The sequence below is a fragment of the Lucilia sericata genome, unplaced genomic scaffold (assembly GCF_015586225.1).
Source record: "Lucilia sericata isolate MDLA Ls3-8-SP2 unplaced genomic scaffold, ASM1558622v1 Contig000171F_arrow, whole genome shotgun sequence".
Lineage (NCBI taxonomy): Eukaryota > Metazoa > Arthropoda > Insecta > Diptera > Calliphoridae > Lucilia > Lucilia sericata.
Genome location: NW_023994200.1, coordinates 307,981 through 328,783, shown reverse-complemented (window position 1 = coordinate 328,783; position 20,803 = coordinate 307,981). Strand labels below are relative to the sequence as shown.

General features: G+C 26.4%; 1 protein-coding gene across 3 annotated transcripts in view; it reads left to right on the top strand.

Moving 5' to 3' along the window:
* LOC119601501 overlaps nt 1-20,451 on the top strand; it is an 81,997-nt gene extending 61,546 nt beyond the window's left edge. For 2 of the 3 annotated variants that reach the window (XM_037952461.1, XM_037952460.1), the window contains exons 2-4: nt 5,979-6,026; nt 17,010-17,261; nt 18,964-20,451. In XM_037952461.1, the coding sequence (XP_037808389.1) occupies nt 6,003-6,026; nt 17,010-17,261; nt 18,964-19,584 (897 nt within the window). In that variant the 5' untranslated portion in view covers nt 5,979-6,002 and the 3' untranslated portion in view covers nt 19,585-20,451. Of the gene's footprint in view, nt 1-5,978; nt 6,027-14,133; nt 14,191-17,009; nt 17,262-18,963 lie in introns of all 3 variants that reach the window. The other variant, XM_037952459.1, reaches the window with a different exon arrangement.
* The last annotated feature ends 352 nt before the right edge of the window (nt 20,452-20,803 follow it).

The window sequence follows — 20,803 nt, the reverse complement described above, 5'->3', positions numbered from 1 at the left end:
TTTTATTTGATGTTAGCAGCTAAATATATATAGATTTTTTTCAAATTAACGCCTACTGGAAAATATATACATTTAACCCCTTTAATACTTAATAGAAAAGAGGATTATATGATGAAAATTATGATTTAAATTTATTATTTAAATAATAATTTAAAATTATTGGGTGACCATAACATTATAATCTTTTCTACTTTGATCATTTTATAATTAGAATATTTAATAATAATTTAAAACAATGTTCGGCGCAGAGAGCAAAGAGACGTTTAAATTGTTTGGTTAGTTTGAAAGCTTAAAAGCAGGGCCTATTAGAAGGAATGCTTGAACTATTAGTGTTCTTGCTGTGGGGTTTATGTTTAGTTCTTAATACTTAAAAGCTTTGAAAGTTGTTTTTCTATAAATTAAGTTTCAGACAAATAATAATAAAATTAAGAAAAAAAGGCCTTGAACTAAATAAAACCATGTTGGGCCTAAACTGCTGGCTCAAAGCTCAAAAACAAAGCTTTTAAAAGCTTAAAATTAAATCGAGAATGTATTGGGGCAAATTACTATGCGATTTCCGTGCCCGTTCGCTTATGATTTCTAAAAATCACTTTTTACTTCTTTGCAAGTTCTTTTCCTATTAACGTTGTGTCAGTAAACAAAATTTTCTCTTAACAGCTGTCTTTCTTTTTTCGTATCTTGTTATTAATGAATAATTTCATTGTTATTATGAAATATTATTTAAAATGCCCAATTCATTGAAATAGTTACCCCCGACCTAATTGGCTGGCAATTAACATAAAATTGAACAATAAAAATCATTTAAGATTTTCTAAATTACTGCAATAAATGTTGATGGATTTTTAATAAAATTTTCTGAGAACAAAAAAAAAAAACTAACTTATGGATATTTTATTAGTTAAGCATCAATTGAACTCCAGCAGTAAAAATAAAAGAAAAACAACAATTGAAAGTAATAATTTTTAATTTATGAACAAGCACAAATTAACATTGATTGAAACTGTCTGAAGACATACACAATAACAAGAATTGGTTCAACTAGACGACAAAATATGTTGGACATAAAAGCAAAAAAAAAAAAAAAAAAATTAGTTTTAAAACAGAAAAACAAAGAAAAAAGTACTACACACTTAAGTAAATACTTATAATTATGTTCAGGGTGTAGTATTTTACTTTAAAGATACATATATGACATGACATCTTGTAATGATGAAAATATTAAACATTTTTCTCTTATGTGTAATTAATTATTGTTTTGCTGCATATGCAACATCAACAACAATGTCAACGTTTTTAAACTATTTTTTTGTAATTTAAACATGTTTGACCACTTGAATATGGTAATTGTACAGAAAATGTCATAAAAAAAAACTTTTCAATACATTTATGTAAAAATAAGCATTTTTATGTATGTAGAAGGGTTTTACATATATACATGCATATGTAAGTATGTTTGACACCAAAGCCAGGGATCATTTTACATTAACAATGACGATGATGACCATAAAAATACAGCCTTAAAACATTAAACAAGTTTGTAACAAACATTTACTGAACAATAATGATCTGTACAGAAAAATATGATTAATTTGCTGGAAAAGTAAAAAATGTATTTTACATTGTTACATATTGTTGATATTTTAACATTAATATGTATTTTTTGTGTGTATTGTTGAAAAAATTTATATATTGTTGCTCTTTAACTGATGAGAGCTATTTGTCAATATGATTTTTTTTCCAGCATTAACTTTATTTTGGTACAATTTACTTAACTAAGCCCCGGGTTATTGTTTTAAATATCTATTAAGAAAATTACAGAACAAAACAAAAAACATCATAAAAAATGTATATAAAAAAGTATAACAGAAAAAAATTGACACATTAAGACTTATCAAGCCATTAATTGTGAAAGGCAGAATACACATAAATTTATTAGGGCTGGACAAATGATTAATTTTATAGGCAAAAAAAAAACGAAAATTACAATATTTCAGCATAACAAATTTTGCTTCAGGCAGGCTATTGTTTTCGTTATGCTTATTACCAAAAAAAAAGATAAAATTAAAATCACTACCAAACTCCCTTAAAATTTGAACAATTTTAAATTAAATGTTTAACAGTAATCAACATCCCTTTAAAAATTTCTATAATTACAAATAATTAACACAAAAAGAGACCCTTTTATTTAGTTAAGAAAAGTGACATATATTTTTGCCAACAATAAAAACAACACAATTTCTATAGAAAAAATTGCAACACAAAAAGAGATATGGCTAAAGTTGTATAATACTATAAGATCTTGGGAACCCCTAGTACGCCATATTTTTTTTATTCTGTATTAACAAGCAGCTACTGCTGCAATTGTTCATTCAACCATTCATACTTTCATTCATTTCAACATTCATTCATTCCTGCCACACAGGCTTTATACATATATGCAGGCATTCAATAAAAATGGTAGTAGTGCTACTGCAGTTACATGCAACACTACATATTACCACTTAAAGCAGGGAAGCTACTACAAAAAAAAAAAAAAAAAACGCAAGTCAATGGTGTCCTTTTGTTTAAGACCGTAACAAAAAGTAACAGAAAATATGACATGTCATATATATATGTATATATTCACTTACATAAAAGAGTTTTCCAGCATTATTAAACATTATAATAAATTCAATTGATTTTGAAAAAAAAAATTGTCTTAGACCCCTTGCAATATAGGTACGAGTGAATAGTGACTCTGCGGAAATGCTTGACAATAAATTAACAATACAATGAAAAAATTGTTTAAGTGAAAACAAAAGGTCATCTTTAAAATCTTTTTCCCTTAAAGCAAAATAGTTTTCTTTAAATAACACGACCTACCGCACATAATCCCAAGATTTTTGTCTACAATTTTTCGAAAACAATGACACTTTTTCTTTGTATTATTAATAATGAAATTCAGGTTGAATAGCATATTATCTGATATTTGATTTTTCTATACATACATATGTATTTCCTTTTTTTGGTTTCTTTAGTAGTTTAAAGTTATTAGCATGAAAAACAATAAAATTTAGTCTTTACTATGTGTGTTAGTTTTACAACCCTTCTTTAGCAACAGCTGTTTAATTGTATTGTAATTTATGCAAGATTTCTTTTTTTTATAAATATTCTAGTAATTTATTTTCAAATATGCTAATTTTGGGGTCTATTGGAAAGGTTAAGAAACAAGCTGTTTGAAAAAACTTGTTATTTTAAAGAATTTTTAATTTTTATTAATTTAATACGCAATTTGCAATTCTAACATGTTGCAACATGTTTTCAATTATAAACAACAAATATTTGGAGAGATTTCTAAAAAGAGGTTCTCTAGGTTTTTGTAAAAGATCACCAGAACTTAGAGACAACTTTATAGCTAAGAAAGTTTTCTTTCTTAGTAAAAAAGCTAAGCTAAAACTCTCTTTGCTTCGGTGTTGTTAGCATTTTAGTTATCTGCGTGACTACAACTATATATTCTGTATCTCAAATAGGTTCTCTAAGGACTTTATCAAAACCTAGAGAGAACTTTGAAAGCTTACAAAGTTTTCTTTAAGTAAAAATACCAACAAAGTTCTCTTTGTTTACTTAAATATAACTCTCTATGCTTCGGTGTTAGTTGCTTTTTAATTGCTCTCTAACATAGAAGCATCAGCACGGCTGTTTCATTCTAAATACTTTAATCTACTTAATACTTGAAAAAAGTCATTTATTTTTTATAAATTTTTTAAAAAATTAAAACAGCAATCACATTTTATTGCCCTCATTAAATAAATTATTAATAATCATAATAATGCTACAAAAATTTAATGTATTAATAAAACTTTGCAATTAAATAGTAATAATTTTTTAATGCATTCATTTTGTTTTATTAATTTCCCTGTTTTTCGGAAACATTGACATAATTAAGATATAAATTCTTAAGTTTATGTTCATGTCGTTTGTTTATTTTTTCTATACTTTGTCTTGAACCAAAAAAAAAGAGAAAATAAAAATCTTACGAAATGTTATAAGCCCCCTGAGTTTTGCTTGGTTGTTTATAAAACTACTTACATCTATACATATGTACGTTTTTATGGATTTTTTTCTAACTTTTGCTTGCAATAAATAATGTCAACTAAAGATGTTAATGATGATGGGGAGGAGTAGGAGGTGGCAGGCTGTCGCTAATGTTTTGCAGGTCTTAACAAAATGAAGGTGGTATTAGCATTTGTATTTTGTATTTAACACCCATCAACTGCATAACAAATCTAGAAAAAGAGCTAAAATATACTTAACAAATTGTAGGCACTTAAAGCATTTGGAGCATGCAACTACGTTCAGGGTGGCATTATCAACGTTGAAATAAAAACACTTTTGCTCTTAACCAATTAAAAGGCTAAATAATCACCACATTAACTTAGCCATAAAAAAACATAAAAACAACAAGTCAAAAATATACATATATAGTTTTCAAACATACAAATATATTTTTTCTATTTCAAATTAACACTCGCCCAAAAGGGGGAAAACTATACACAGCAGTAGCTAGCAGTTTATGCTGCATTTAGAATGTTATTTGAATTATATATATATTTCAATATTAACACAACAACAAAAAAATATATAGCTTTTAATATCAAATATATTATTTTGTTCTAATTTTGAGTTTTTTTTTCTATAGCTGTTCTAAATTTACAGTGAAATAAAGAATAAAAGAAAAATCTATTTGAAAATGAAAATGTTAAAAATGTGTTTGTTAGTTGCTTGTCTTAGTTTTAAATGAAATGATTTATGTTTTAATATTTATAGTTTGATATATAGAAGAGCATCTTTATTTTTGCTATTTTTATAATATATAGGGGTGTTTAAGGGGGGCTCCTAAACCTATGAAAATAGAAGGGAAATATATCATTAATTGTAGTTTATAGTTGTCATTTTGTCGGCTTTATTAAGGCAACTTTTAACATGTTTATTTGGTGTTAGATTTTGCAGTTTAATGTTTAAATATTTGAGTTTTGTATTTAATGTTAAATTTTGAAAGATATATTTATCATTATTGTAATAAACAACTCAAGAGTTGAGAATATTTAATTCTTTTAAGATTTATGACTTGTTAACATAGCAGGCCCTACTCATGATATTTGGTTTTATTAATAAATAAATTTTGAGTTTTATAATAATTAACAAATTTGATAATAATTTAATTATGTGGTAATTAATGAATATCATAGTTTACATTTGGTTACTATGTGGGCTTTTTTAAAAGAAATTATCTTTATCTTTATGTAATTGAATCTTCAATTTGCTTAAAAACTATTGCAACTAGCAACTATACCTATCCTTAAGTACTAGTCACAGCACTAGTTATATTTAAGTACAATCTTTCTCTCTCTCTCTCTCTCTCTCTCTTTTCCTTAAAAGCTTAAATGCTTTGCACTACCTTTAAAGCAGTGATAGGCAGAGAATACAAAAAAAGCTTTTCGAACTTTTGTTGCTTAAAAAGTATTGCAACTAGCAACTATGCCTATCCTTAAGTACTAGTCACATCACTAGTTATGTTTAAGTACAATCTTTCTCTCTCTCTCTTTTCCTTAAAATCTTAAATGCTTTGCACTACCTTTAAAGCAGTGATAGGCAGAGAATACAAAAACAGTTTTTTAAACTTTTGTTGCTTAAAAAGTATTGTAACTACCAACTATGCCTATCCTTAAGTACTAGTCACATCACTAGTTATATTTTAATACAATCTTTCTCTCTCTCTTTTCCTTAAAAGCTTAAATGCTTTGCACTACCTTTAAAGCAGTGATAGGCAGAGAATACAATAATAGCTTTCTGATTTTATACATGTGTGAGCATAAGTATGTGTGCAAACAAGAGTGAAAGAGGCTCTTTGCCTAACACTGTTCTTAAGCTTTTAAATTATTTTAAACACAAATTTTTATATTTTTTTATTAATTTTTCCCTTTTTTTCTTTATTGCAGTTTGTTCAAGATTGGCATCATTGTATGGATTTCGAGGATTGTAAAAATGTAAGTATTTCCATAAGCTTTGCAATAAACACCTATTTAAATGTTTATTGTTTTATTAAGTTATATATATTTTTATTTCGTTATTATATTTTCTATATATTTCACTGTATTATTGTAATAAAATATGCCCCCTCCCCCCCTAAATGTTAGCATGATATATATAAAAAAAACTTAAATGTTTATAGTCCCCTTTAAACCGTTAGAAAACCTTAAAATTTTCCTCAAGCACTACAAGTATGAAAATCTTTAAAAATTTGCTAAAATTACCCCAAGAAAAACTAGAAAAAAATTTTAAATTATTTAAAAAAAATATTAAAATATTAGGGTATTTCATTTAATATTTTGAGACTTAAATGATTTCTCAATTTAATTTTTTAATAAATTCTTAAACTTTTTAACTTTTGCCCTTTAAATACACAAGCCCATAAATTTGTTACCCCTTTAATGACATCCGCGTTGAAAATACACACACACATATAAAACATAAATCCCCTTTTTATAACAATTGCATGCCTCATAGATAAAGTATGAACAGAAAAAAAAGAAACAAATTCTTTGAAACACATTTCCTTTTTCTCAAAAACTAAATCCATTTATACATGATCAAACAAGACCACCGACTAGATACAATAAATATATTTGCAACTGCACTCATTTCTGTTGTGATGTTTTTTTTGTTCATTCTATATGTTGCAACAATAATAAACTATAGGTTTTTGCCTTTAAATGAAATGTATGAATGCATTTGACGGTAAAGTCATTGTATTTTTTCCATATTTATATGGCTAGTGCAATGGTATAATAAAAAAAAACCTAGTAAATTTACAATTGTGTTACCAAAAAGCCGCTCATTGGTATAAACATTTCAATAGTCGTTGTCATCGTCGTTTTTGAAAAAACTATTATAAGAAAGCAAACAAATGTACGTAAAATTTTTTTTAGAAAATAATAAAAATATATGTAGCAGAATTGGGTCAATTGAAAATTTATCGATAAAACCAAAAATAATAATAAAAAAAGAACAACTAAAACCATACCTAGGGCAGTTTTGCCTTAAAATATAAGGAAAAAACACAGAGATGACTTTACCATGCACAAAAGAATAACAGGAAGGCCTTTTGCTCTTGTTCATAAAAAAGGAAGCTATAAAATACAAAATATTTCTTTCGTTTTTTTTTTTTTTTTTGTTCACTATTTTGTTAGTTTTCTTTTTTTAGTATTATTTCGAGCACTGTGCTCCGTTTAGTAACTAGAGCAATGACTGAAAATATGAACATGCAGCAAGAGAAAAAAAACAAGGTTAAAACTACAAAAATCCCTTATATAGTAACAAGATTTTTTTTCTATAACTGTGTATGTGTTGGTTACTGCGACAAAAAAGGACTCTTATCAGGCCAAAAAATAAAAATACAAAAATTCAAGTGAATATATTTTTTTAACAACATATTTTTAACAAGATTTTTACTTTTTTTGTTAAACAAAATAGTTTTAAATAGAAAAAAATTTTATTCAAATGACATTGAACATATTTTCTATTTAATGAGTACAAGAAAACTTTACTCGCTACAACTATTTTTCAGCCATTTTTTTTCTTATTTTCTAAATTAATGAAAACTCTTAACTTTAGGCAAAAATCCTAACAAAAATTTCAATTACATTAACAAAAGTATTGAATTTCCTCAACAAAATTTGTTTTTAATATTAAAACTTAGTTTCATATAACAAGCTCCCTTAAGCTTTTTGGCTTAATTTAAAGATAATCGGAAAAATTTTTCCTAATAATCTTTTAACAAACATGTGTCTTTCTACAAAAAGATGTTAATCAATATAAGAAAAGGGAATAATATTAAAACTCCAGAAAATGCCACACGTTCAATATTTCAAAAAAAAAAAATAGTTAAAGGGAAATAACTAGTTGTTCATTTTAGTCTTTACTCCCCCAATACTTTTTATCTATATGTTGGATTTTTTTAATTTATCAATAATACTGACGCGTGACTTTTTATTCAAAAAATTGTTTTTTTCTTACTTTTTATCAGTGAAATCTATTAATTTTTTTTTCTTATTTTCCTTTTTTTTGTGATAAAAGGCTTATTTATAAAAGAGGAATAATTTACAAAACATTTTGTCACATTTTACAAATATTTATTTTAAATTTAACCAATAAAACTTCCTTTAGTTTTTTTCTCAAACATCAAACATATAGATATAATGAATACATATGTATATACATATACATATGTATGTATGTATGTATTTGTGTATCTCCCTGTGTAATTGTAGGCTTAATGATGGTATATGATGGGAATTTATAATCAGACAGAAAAAGGAGGGAATATCTAGTGTTGTTTAAATAACGAGTAAAACGTAACCCAATTTCGAATAAAGTGAAAAGAGTCATTTTAGGAGAGGATCACAAATCATAGAATCAAACAATAGACGGAATTCGTCTTGATAAGAAACGAGCTTAAATCAAAATAAAAATCTTGAAAAAAATACTTTATTCAAATGTTCTGAATTTCGTAATCAAGTGGGAATCGGTCTTAAATTAAGAAAATAATTCTTGAAATAATTACATTTTGTTATCATTTCAATCTTGATCATACTTAAATCAATCTCATTTTCAACTCAATTTAAGAATGTATTCGAGGCCGACCATATAATACCCTACACCTGTTACAAAAATAAAATGTGATTTAGTTCAGTTCAGGGGTTCAATTGTATGGGGGCTAGGAGAAATAATGGACCGACGTTAACCATTTTCAATAAGCTTCGTCTCCGATACCATAGAAGATCATGTGCCAAATTTCATTGAATTATCTTGAAAATTGCGACCTGTAGTTTGATTACAAGAGCGGGGATAGGTGATATAATCGACCAATCTTAACAATTTTCAATAGGCTTCGTGACAATAGAATTACATGTACCAAATTTCATTGAATTATCTTAAAAATAGTAGTTTGATTACAATTACGGACGGACATAGCTAAATCGACTCAGAAAATGATTCTAAGCCGACTGATATACTTTAAGGTGGGTATAGGACCAATATTATTATGCGTTACAAACATCAGCATATACCCTACCCACTAAAGTGGTGTAGGGTATAAAAAGTACCTTTTTGGTGCAATTATAAAACCGATTACTTTACCCTTTTAAATAAGCATTAAAACAACAGCTCCTATACACAGACCCATACTATTGTCATACTTCCTCAAACAAAGTACACACACAAACTAACTAACCGACTAATATCATATATGAGATGACATTTATTACTTTCACAACTTTTTTTTTCAAATAATTCCTATAAAAATGTATAAATTGTTTTCTATTTTTTTTTTTTTTTTTTGGATTTTAAATAAATTCATAGTATTATTTGCTTAATTTAAACAATTGTTTTGTGATATGGCTTTGTTTGTGTATGTGTGTGGCATAAAATAAACACTTCAAAGCTATGACAGGAATAAATATATATATATATATATATATATATATATATATAGATTTTTTTTTAATTTTTGGGCTCGAAGGGGAGAAAAACAAATGAAAGTATTAAATAATGTATACAAAAACATTTTCAATTTTTATTACAATTTTCACTGACACACGTTGTCAATATTTGCAGTCGTTGTTAGTTGACTGATGATGATTTCGTTGATATATTTATATGTCGAATGTGTTTATTTACTCTAATATACCCCTTTTACTATATATTACAAAAATAAAATTTGATTTTTAGTTTATTCGAAACAAATCAAAACAAATCCATCATCGTGTTAATAATAATCAAAATCTATATATGTATACATTTCACACTTGAAAAACAATTAAAAGATCATCTCTAAACTATAACAAAATCGAAAACATACGGGAATTATAGTATTGCGTATTAGAACTGTTTAAATAAAACAAAAATATTTAGTTATTGGAGCAGTTGGTTGCAACAATGAAATTAAATAATTACTCGTTGTGTTTTAATACTTTTCTTTTTTTCAATTTATTTGTTTAAGTGTTGATGGAAATCAATGGAAACAAATATATATAGAAAAATCTTTATATAAACAATTGATGGTGGTGTCATTATGGTGGAGTTACAAAATATTGAAATATTTTCTAGGAATTTTTAATTTCATTACTTTTTTGTTGTTGTTGTAAACTCTTTATTATTCAAGTGTTGGTATATAAGTGGTGGGTCTGTCGTCCCCCCCTTCTATTTCTAATTGTTGTTAATCATTAAAAATGTTTTCAAAATTTATGGATCCTGTAGACAAGGGGTAAATTACTAAAACATTTGTAAACTAAACATTTGTTCTTGTTGCACCAGGGGGATTTCTTTAAACTGTTGTTAATATTTAACAAAATTTTCTTTTTGTATTTTTTTTTTTCAAATTTATGTCGAAATATTAATCAATATTTCTATGGTATTTGTTTTGGTTTCTTGTAAAATCTTTTAATGAGCTTTTAAATGATGTTTTGGGTATTTTTCTTTTGGTTTTTTTATTTATTAAATATAAAGATGTCTGTCAGTTTTGAGTAATAATTAAGTGAACTTATTAACCTTAGTTGGCTAGTGATATGAAACAGATAACCCAACATGTCTATCAAATGTCTAAATTTTTAAAAATACAAATCTATATTTATAAACTAGAGCATATGAAGAATACTTTGTAACATGTGTTTGAAAAAAAAATATTTGTAAAAAAATTTTGTTACACTTATGTTGCTTAAGATTAAGATCCTTTTTTTAACATTGGTTTTAATTAAATTTTCATGTTTTTTAGTTTTTTTTCTAACTACAAGTATTCAGTCATTTTACTGCACATGTTGGCATTTTCAATATTTCAAAATGTTTGGGAATAGTAAACGTCGTTTAGCACTTTGTATACAAAATGACAAATTGGTTTAGACATGGGGATATTTTTTCATCTCTTTGCTATATTCTTCTCTCTAGGTCATAAAACTAACACTTGAAAATATTTCTTATAGTTTTTTTACGTTTTTTTTTTTTCGAAACTAGTATTTGTTTGTATATGTAGTATAGTTTGACAAATTGTCCAATATGACTTTGGCTATAACATGTGTAATATTTATTTTTTTTTTTTGGGAATTTTTTTTTCACTTACACATTCAACAATAATGTCTTGTCAGCATTATAGGACACAAATAACTATGAAATGTCTGAAAAGATTATGTGGTTTGTTGGTCACTTGTACTGGGTTGACATCAAAATAAAGTGTCTTGTGTAATTTTGAAAACATTTTCATAGTGTCTAATAAATTAGGAGGGCACAAATTAGGCAGTAATAATTTTTAAGGCAGCAACAGCAAATTAGTGAATATAGCTCAAAATTTGTATTGCCATGTAAGCTGTAATGAGCATAAAAAGGGATTACTATGAAAACTTAATTTAAAAAGCCTTTAAATCTCTAGGATTAATAGTTTAATACATATAGCAATTAGTTTCATTGCAACAATGAAATTATTTGTTATTTTGTTTTTTTTTTTTTTACATTACTGCTAGTTTAACAGAGATTTCTATATTAACAAATTTATATAGTTTGTTAATCAGTTTCTCATCAAATTTTGTTCATTACCTCATAAACTTAATTTTTCTAAATTTTGTAATCGTTTTTTTTATTATGTTCGCTTTCAACTAAACTTCCATTTTACATATTTTTACAACAAACTATAATAATAATATTTTTTATTTACTATTAATTTATGCATACTTAGTTTGTTAATTAACCATTTAAATGGTGTAATAAACAATATTTGTATAAATTATAAACCTCTAAACAAGTACGATATCTGTGTAAAACAACATTTGTATTTGTATATTTATGTTAATATAATTTCAAACATGTATGTATATGTATAACCAATATTGTGTTGCCCCAAAATCAATATGTAATATGCTTGTGTGTTTATTTTATAATACAATTTTGGTATTTATACAGTTGTTGTATGTGGAAGCTGGCTGTATTAGCGGTTTCAGAAAAACACATCTATATACATATAAACTAATAAAACAACCTTGTTAATTATTAGAAAATGCGATCAAATCCCAATCCAATTTGCATAAATTATTTAGTCTTAAACCAAATAACCCATGTAGGCATAGAAATACAATAATCAAATAGACCAAAACATAATTTATTTAACATTAATTTCAATTTAAATTTCATAAAATAACAAAAAAGTTTTTTGTATTTTTTTTTTTTGTTTTTCAAAAATGTTACAAATTAAATTTTAAACTTTTTTTCTGCTATACATTTTTTTACATAGTATTTTGTAACTTACTAATCATCTTCATTCAATCCTCCTCCAATTTGATTATGTGTTTTTTGGTTTCTTTTTTTCATTTTCTTTTGATAAAAGTGCCAGTAGTAGTGGTTCATTTGGAAGACTTTTTGATTTGCATAAATTTTTCCAAAACGAAAAACGTGTTGACATGTTGTACAAGCCATAAAATTGTTTAGTTTACTATTAGTTTTTTTTTCTTATTTTCAAACAAAATATTTATGAGCTCAAAAAAAACATATATATTTTTCTACATTTAAACAAATCATGTTATCAACTATGTTTTAGGTTTTTGGGGGATTTCGTTTTTGTTCGTTGTAAATGTTAATATCTAAATAGCTATTTTGTATGTGAAATTTATTTCATTACGTTTAATTTAAAATGTTTTCCATTATATAGTTAACTAGTTAATTTGTAAACCGTTACAAGGTTTAAGTTTCTGTTATTTTATGCTGAACAGTTATAATTTTATAAAGAAAAATAATTTGAAAATTCTTTGTAAAAGATATATTGACCTGTTATGGTTAAAATTAAGTTATGTTTTGTTCTAATTATTGAAAAAAAGTAAATCAATATTTAAATTGTTTTAAGTTTTTCCCTGGAATCTGAAATATAATATTTCTAAAGAATTTTTAATGGAATAAGCAAGATATAGCTCTCAAGTTCTTAAGCACATTGAAAAAAACATGTTGCTAGAGCAAATAAACATGTTGCCAACATAATAATTACATTTTGGTCTTGCAAACTTGCAAAATTATAGCAGTTTATTAATGTTGAAAATCTTAAAGGAATAGTCAACATTATACTGTTAGCAACGTGTTGCTTAACATTTGAATGTCTCCTCTTTATAACTAAACTATACTCAGAGGGAAAAATAAATATACACGTCTGGTATCAAATTGACACCAAACTGTTTACAATATTTCAATACCATCCGTTGTCAAAGTATATACATACATACGTACGAAAACACTATGTAATGTTGACAACATTGCAACAACTCGTTGTTGAAATCTAAATTTTATACACATCCGTTGTCTAAATGTTAACAAACGTGGTACGCTTACTATTGACAAACAATCCGTTGCCTATAGTGAGCTTACGACGTTTGTTAACATTTAGACAACGGATGTGTATAAAATTTAGATTTCGACAACAAATTGTTGCAATGTTGACAACGTTGCGTTGTCAACATTACATAGTGTTGTCGTACGTACGAATGTATATACTTTGACAACGGATGTTATCGAAAAATTATAAACTCTTTGGTGTCAATTTGGTATCAGGCGTGTATATTTATTTTTCCCTCTGTGTACAAATTTACTTGGTATTAAAGCATATTTACTAGGAAAATTATTATGAAAACTTTATTTTTTTCATTTAATGACAACAAGTAAAACTTAAGTCTAGACAACACTCCCTAATTTAGCTTAGCACTTAGTTAAGGCCTTTATACACTTTTTTAATTACAAAGTTTTATTGCATGCCTTTTCTTTGTATTGTCTTACATTTTAATTGCAATTCCCATTTATGCCCTGCACTTTTTATCTGTTCACCTTTTATGCATTTTATTTAATTATTTCTTATACAAAACTTATATAATTTCACATATATTTTACTGCAATTTCATTTAATGTGTGTGTTCTTTTCTTTATTTAATCATGCATATCATTTATACATAATAAACTTTTGATGTGTTATAACAGAAAAATAAAAAAAAATAAAAAATATTTAAAAATGAAATATCAATTAAGCATAATTTTGAATTCAAAGTCAAAAAAAACATCTTCTTTTTTACGTTACAGATGTGCATCACGCCACCTAATATCAATAGTTATATCCCAGAAGCATTCAGTTTTCTGGTGAGTGCCAAATATTAACCGCAAAAACAAAAATCTAAAGCTTTTGTTTAATTTTGTGCAAATCCATTATTATCACATACAGCTTTTTTGTTTGTTTGATTATTTTTTTCATAATGCCTCCTCATTATCCTTGTTAATCCTTTACACTCATGTTCATCCATCCTTTTATTATCCAAAAAACAACTGCTGCTTTTTTGGTTTAAACTAATTTTTATTAACGTTTTTTTTAATTTATGGTTTGGTTTATTTGTGCTTTTCTTGGTTTTATTTTAAATTGCTTATAAACTTTTAAGGCAACATTTTTAGTGCTAATGTTTATACAAACATTGTTTAGCAACATTGTTTAAAAAGTTTTTTAGGCTTGCTTTCTTAATTTCTTAAGCTTTTTTATTATATCGCTTTGTTATTTCTAATAAATTGTTTTCGAAATTACCAATACTTTTTAAGGCAACATTTTACAATGTTGCTCAACATTTGTTTATAAACATTTTATACCAAAAGCTTTTAGTTGTAATTTTAAAGCATTTCCTTTTATATTTTATAAAATTTTTAGATTTTTTTTCCGCAAAATTGTTCCAGCAACAATGTTTCTAAACATTAAAATGTTGCTATTTAAAAATCTATGAAGTTTTAATGAAAATTCTTAGAATTTTTTATAAATATTTATAATGTTAGTGTTTGCTAGAGATCATTATAGCTTTTTTTCCTCTAATTATAAACTCATTTTAACAATTTTCTCTACCTTTGTGATATCTTTTCTAAACTATATACTACAGTCATGTCATGTTGCTTTAACGCCTAATGTCTTAATTGTGTTTTTTTTTTTTTAACTCTTTTATATTATTCTTTATTTTCTACTCTGTAAAACTTTTAAACAAAAGAAAGAAAAGATTTTCTAACATGTTAAATTATATATGTATGTATATGCCTTTTTTATTTGATAAATATTATAAATCATTTTTATGGCTGATGTTGCATACAAATTCTTAAAGTCTACACAGACATTTATGCATATAAACGTATTTCAAAAAATAAGCTTACAATTGAATTTTAAAGTAATCGCAATCCTAATGGTGTCATAAAAAGTAACGACTATGACGTATAAAAGATGCATACATTTCAGACAACTTTTTTGTATGTATAATAGTACAAAAAAAAATGTTTAGAATTTTTTTCTTACCATAAAATCGTATAAAACTAAAACATATTTTTTTATATGTATATTTCATTTTTGTACAAAATGGCGCCATTTATGAAGTTACAAGAAAATTTCTTTTTGAAATTCATTAAAAAACTTAATTTTTTTGTTTAGCAACCTTTAGCTAAAAAGAGCAAAACTAATATAATACAACAATTTGCCTTAAAAAAAGTTTTTCTTTTTACCTTTTTTTTTGTAGCTAAACAAAGACTAAAACTTTAAAACATGTTATCATATATATTTTTTGCTAAACAATTATAAAACATAGAGACATATAGTAAATGTTTGACTCCCTGAAACAACTGTTGCCATATTTCGGGAAAAAATCGTTAACACTGTTGTCTATGTATGAGTTTTTTTATTCCTGAAGTTCTTTTCGCAAAAAAAAAAAAAACTAAAACCTAAAAGAACGAATGAATAACTTGTTTCAAACAACTTTGCCATTTCTATGTTGTATGTTTTAACATTAAAATTCCCGGCTTTTAGTTTTTTTAGGTTTGTTTCGTTTTGTTCAACTTCATGGCGGGGAGATTTCTAACCCACTCCATTATATATAAATAAATACGTATTATATATATGTTTCATATATGTAGCAAAATGTTAGTTTCAAGCAACATTTTCCTCTTGAACACAGTTTGTTGGGTTTTTTATAAAGATTTTTTTTTTCACACATTTGCAAACTCATGGAATATTAAATTTTTTGGCTACTTTTTCATAAACACATTTTCACAAAACAGATTTCCCCACTTAAAAGGGTCTCTTTAAAAAATACTTGATCTTCAAATTTATTACAAACTAACAAACTTGTCAAAGTATGCTAAAAGTCAACTTTAAGTAGAATTTACTCTAAATTACTATAATAATAAACTTTATCACAAAAAATTCTCTGCAGTTTCAAAACCCCAATTATTCCGATTAAATTCCGATATTTTATTTTGTATAGTACATTATTTACTTTACACCTCCTGGGTAATCTAACATTTCGACCTTGCTAAACTTCAGAACTGCTGGGTTATTTTACTTAGTTTTTCCATTTTAATCTTTATGGTTTAATGTTAAACCGTATGTTTTTTCCCATTTTCAAATTATGTGCATTTAAAATGATGACATTTTCTTTTATGCTCATCTTTCCATGGCAAAAAAAAAAATATATGGGTTTGTTGTTTTTCTGTTAAAGCGCAAAATACTACAACAATTTTGCAAATAAAAGTTTTGAAAATATCGCCACCACAAAAAATAAACTTTTGCCGACAAATTGTTTAAAAGCGCAAAAACTATAGTTATAAAATTAGTTTTCTACACAAAATAACTAAAAATTTCTTTAGCTGATAATTATGGTTTAAAATCTATTTTTGTTTGCAACATGAACTTTTGAACTTTTGTAGCAAAAACTTGAAAATAAAAGGTTAATTAAGTTTAAAGATTGCAAAAGGAAATTTCAACACCTTAAAACAATACAAGAATTTTAATACAATATTTTTCCATAAATTAATATATTAAAGCAGTTGTTTTCCCTCCTTCCCCTCCAGTATTTACTTATAATTTGCTTTAATATGTAATTAAATTTCAAATATTTTACCATTAATACTAATTATTTTAATTATTTAATTTTCTTTTCTAGTGTTGGAATAATTGTGATCAACAATTGGGTCCATTTCCCTTAAATATCAATTCAGCTTTGCGTCAGGGTTCCTTAGTGATAACAGACATTGCTTGGGATCAAGCCATTACGAATGCATCAAAGCAATGTTTAGTTACTTGGGAGGTCTCTGGAGGCGGTCTAATGGGCAACCTATTGACTGATAGTTCTACTGTTGAATTATCCCTCTGGTCAGATACAGTATATCACGTACAAGTTACGTGCAAACATAAGGTAAGTTTTTTTTTGATAAAATAATAATAATAATACCAAAAAAAAGGCAGTATGGAACAAAACAAACTTAACAGTTTTGCTTAAATTTTTACAAAACCTAAAAACTAGTTGTAAAGCTTAATTGGTTATAATATTTTAGACTTTACTGTAACAGCTTAATGTTTAAGCTTTAAGTTAAGCGCCATCATCAAGATGATGTTGTTGCTGATGATGATGATCTAACCTTGGTGGTTTTTTGGTGATGGCGGCTTCATTAGTATAAACATCTTCTTTTGCTTTTAGTTACCTAACCCCTTGTTCTATATTTACTTTAGCAATAGTCTAGCAGCTATCATCAAGCATCTGGGAGTTAAGACTAGCTAGTTCAACAATATAAATTTTATTGTATACATTATTTCTTCTTTTAAGTTCATAAAATTCTTCATAATAGATGATCGTGATCATCATAATTTTTTCAGAGAGTTTTTTTTATTTCTTTACTCCACCAACCAACAAAAATGATCATGTTGCAACATTAAACTTGATTGTTTAAAGTAAGAAGATGAAGAAAGAAAAAAAAGAAACAAAAATTCCCATTATTCAATTTTTATATTCAATATACCTTGCACGAGACCACCTTCAAAATTGTGTTTGTTGCAAAAAAAAGAGGAAAATCTGTTCTTTTTGTAGTGACCATATGCAGTCTCTAACTCCAGGGTTTTTATGGTATGGTGTGAAAGCCATAGTAATTGGCTAATTACATCAATGTTCTTCTAGCTGTTGACAATTTTGTTACAAACTTCAAACATGCATTTTTTTTCGTTTATTTGCTTTTCTGCTATAGCAGCACACAGAAATAAAAACTTAAATTAAGCTTTTGCCATAAAATGTTGCATGATAACTTTAGTCGTCGTCATTGCTGTTGGTGTTGTCCTCCTTATAGCGTGTCAGTTTCCATGATGATGATGATGATGGCATGCAATCATATTGTTGTTGTAGACCAAAACCAAACATTCAATATTATAGCACTCGCTTTAATTTTTATAGTTTTTTTTTTGTTTGTTTTTTGGTTCATTTGGAGTTTAAATACAATTTATTGTGACTTTTCTTTTATTTTCGTAAAACTGAAGAGCGTTTTTTTTTGTCTGTTTGTGTCTGTTTTTATCAATATTCGTAAACGTGTATATATATATTTATATTTTGCGTGTCTAAGATTAGTGGAGCCTACGTTTTTGACATTAACACGCAACAATTTATAAAATAATTTACTAACAACCCGTAAACTTGCTTTAGAAGTATCACTCCGCTTGAACACTTTTGAAATCCTTGTTGTTATTAATGATGTTTTTGTTTCCTTTGTCTTTTTCCACTTCTACTGGCAACCTGCATGGGTTTGTGGTATTTATTGGAGTTGTAAAGAAGCATAAAAATAAATTACGAACAAAAAAAAAAAAGCAAAACTATGGAAACATTAAGATTGCAGGTGGTTTGTTAAACTTGTATTGACATTTGATGATAATAACAAGCAACAATCAATTGATCTTGTCAGTTTTAAATTGATATGTTAGCAATAACTAAAAGAATTAGAAGATAAAGACAGAATAAAAGCGATGGCGATAAACATTCTTAAAATCTTAAACATTTCTTAATAACAAAACTAATTGGAAAATTTCTTATATTGTATAAATCACTAATCATTAACTTTTATTTTATTTACTTTTAGGAAACGGGTGGCATGCGTAGATCTTTCAAATTGATTGTGGATACCCATAAACTAGGCGATAGTTCCGCCACCGGTATGCAAGCCATTGCTATGGATTCTACATTTGGTAGCAAAACTCTACCCCATATCTATGGCGCTGAATCGGTGCCCTCTACTTCGGGAGAAACTGACTCTAGAATGCGTATCTTAAAGGATAGTTCGAAAGACTTCTTGACACCCTACAATCCTAATGTAAATACCAAAACTAGTTCCAGCACTGCCTCCAGTAAAGTTAAAACCCCCAATGCTGCCACTACATCGGCTGATGAAAATGAGGTAATCCCCAGCTTAAGTGTTAAACGTACCAAACTCATTGGTCTGCCAGCAGTAACTGAAACTGAAACCAGTTTTCTAACCCAAACCATGGTATTTGCTGTTGTCGGTTCAATAGTCTTATTTTTGGGCATCATTATCTTGTACCTTATCATGCGTCCTACACGCAAACAAATTTCAGTCATTGATAAGCAAGTGTTAATACAAACCGAAGTGCTGCCCAGTAAATTGCCCCTAAATCCAGCGTCTGTACAGAGTACAGCAACTTTGTCACCCCTCAATGATCAACGTACCACATTACATGTGTAAATTTAGGTGTGATTTTTTTTAAGACTAATTTTTGTATAGTTGTGTGTAAATATTTTAGGGTTTATATTTTTTTTTTTTCTTATTATTTTTTCTCACTTTTTTCGAGTGTATGTGATCATGTAAATACAGCATAGTAAGAAATTTAATTATATAGTAAGTTTACTTTTTAACAATTCAAAGTGTAAATATTTATTTTGCTTAATTTAACGTTTTAAGCTTAAACCGTGTGTTAGAGTGTGAGTGTGAGATTGAGAGTGTGTTAGTGACTAAAACTGATGTAAGTAGTGTAGGAAAAAGAAAAGAGCGATTTGGCCAAATTTACCTGACAGTGTTAATTTATTTGCTTAAACTTTAAAAGCTTTTTGTTGATTTATTTTTTAAGTCTAAATATATAAAGTTAAGTCTTAAACAAGGTCAGATCGTCCCTTCCCCCCCAAACTTAAGCAAACAGACAGACAAACCAACAAACAAACAAATAATATAAAATGCTTCAGTTAATAACTTAAACAATTTAATGTATTTATTTAAATATAAAACAAACAAATAACAATAAAATAAAAATAAAAATAATTTTCAACTTAAAGTGAGTGAGATTTGAGAAATATGTTGAAAAATAAACTAGCATGTAAGATGTCTAGTCCTTTTGTGTAAGAATTATAAAAAGAAAGTCTCAAAGAATAAGTGTAAATGAATGAATGTTTAAAATGTATTCTTAATTTATTTTATAAAACCATAACAATGAAAATCTTTTTAATAAAAGTTTTTCGTTGCTTTTTCTTAAGACACGCTTACAAAAAAACTCCCAGTGTAAAAAAGATTTGTATATTTGATTTCATTTCATCTTTAGTTTTTGTTTTTTTTTTTCAAGCTTTTATGATTTAAGAAATTTTTGATTTTTCTATTAGCTAAAAAAAACACATTTTTGTTTTAAGTATTGTATAAATTTATCAACAACACATGAAAAAAAATCAAAAATATCTTCCAGTCAAAAGCAAATTGAAGAATATTGTAAAATAAGCCAACTGTCTAGAGATATCGAATCAAATAATCAGATTAGCATAAAATTTATAGCAGTTTATATATAAACAAAAATTTAATTTAAATAATATAATAAACTAAATTAAGGATAATTAATTTTAAATCATGTAAATATCAGCCATACAAAACAAACGGTAAAATGCAACTCTTTTGTAACAAAAAATACAAATTAGCATATAAA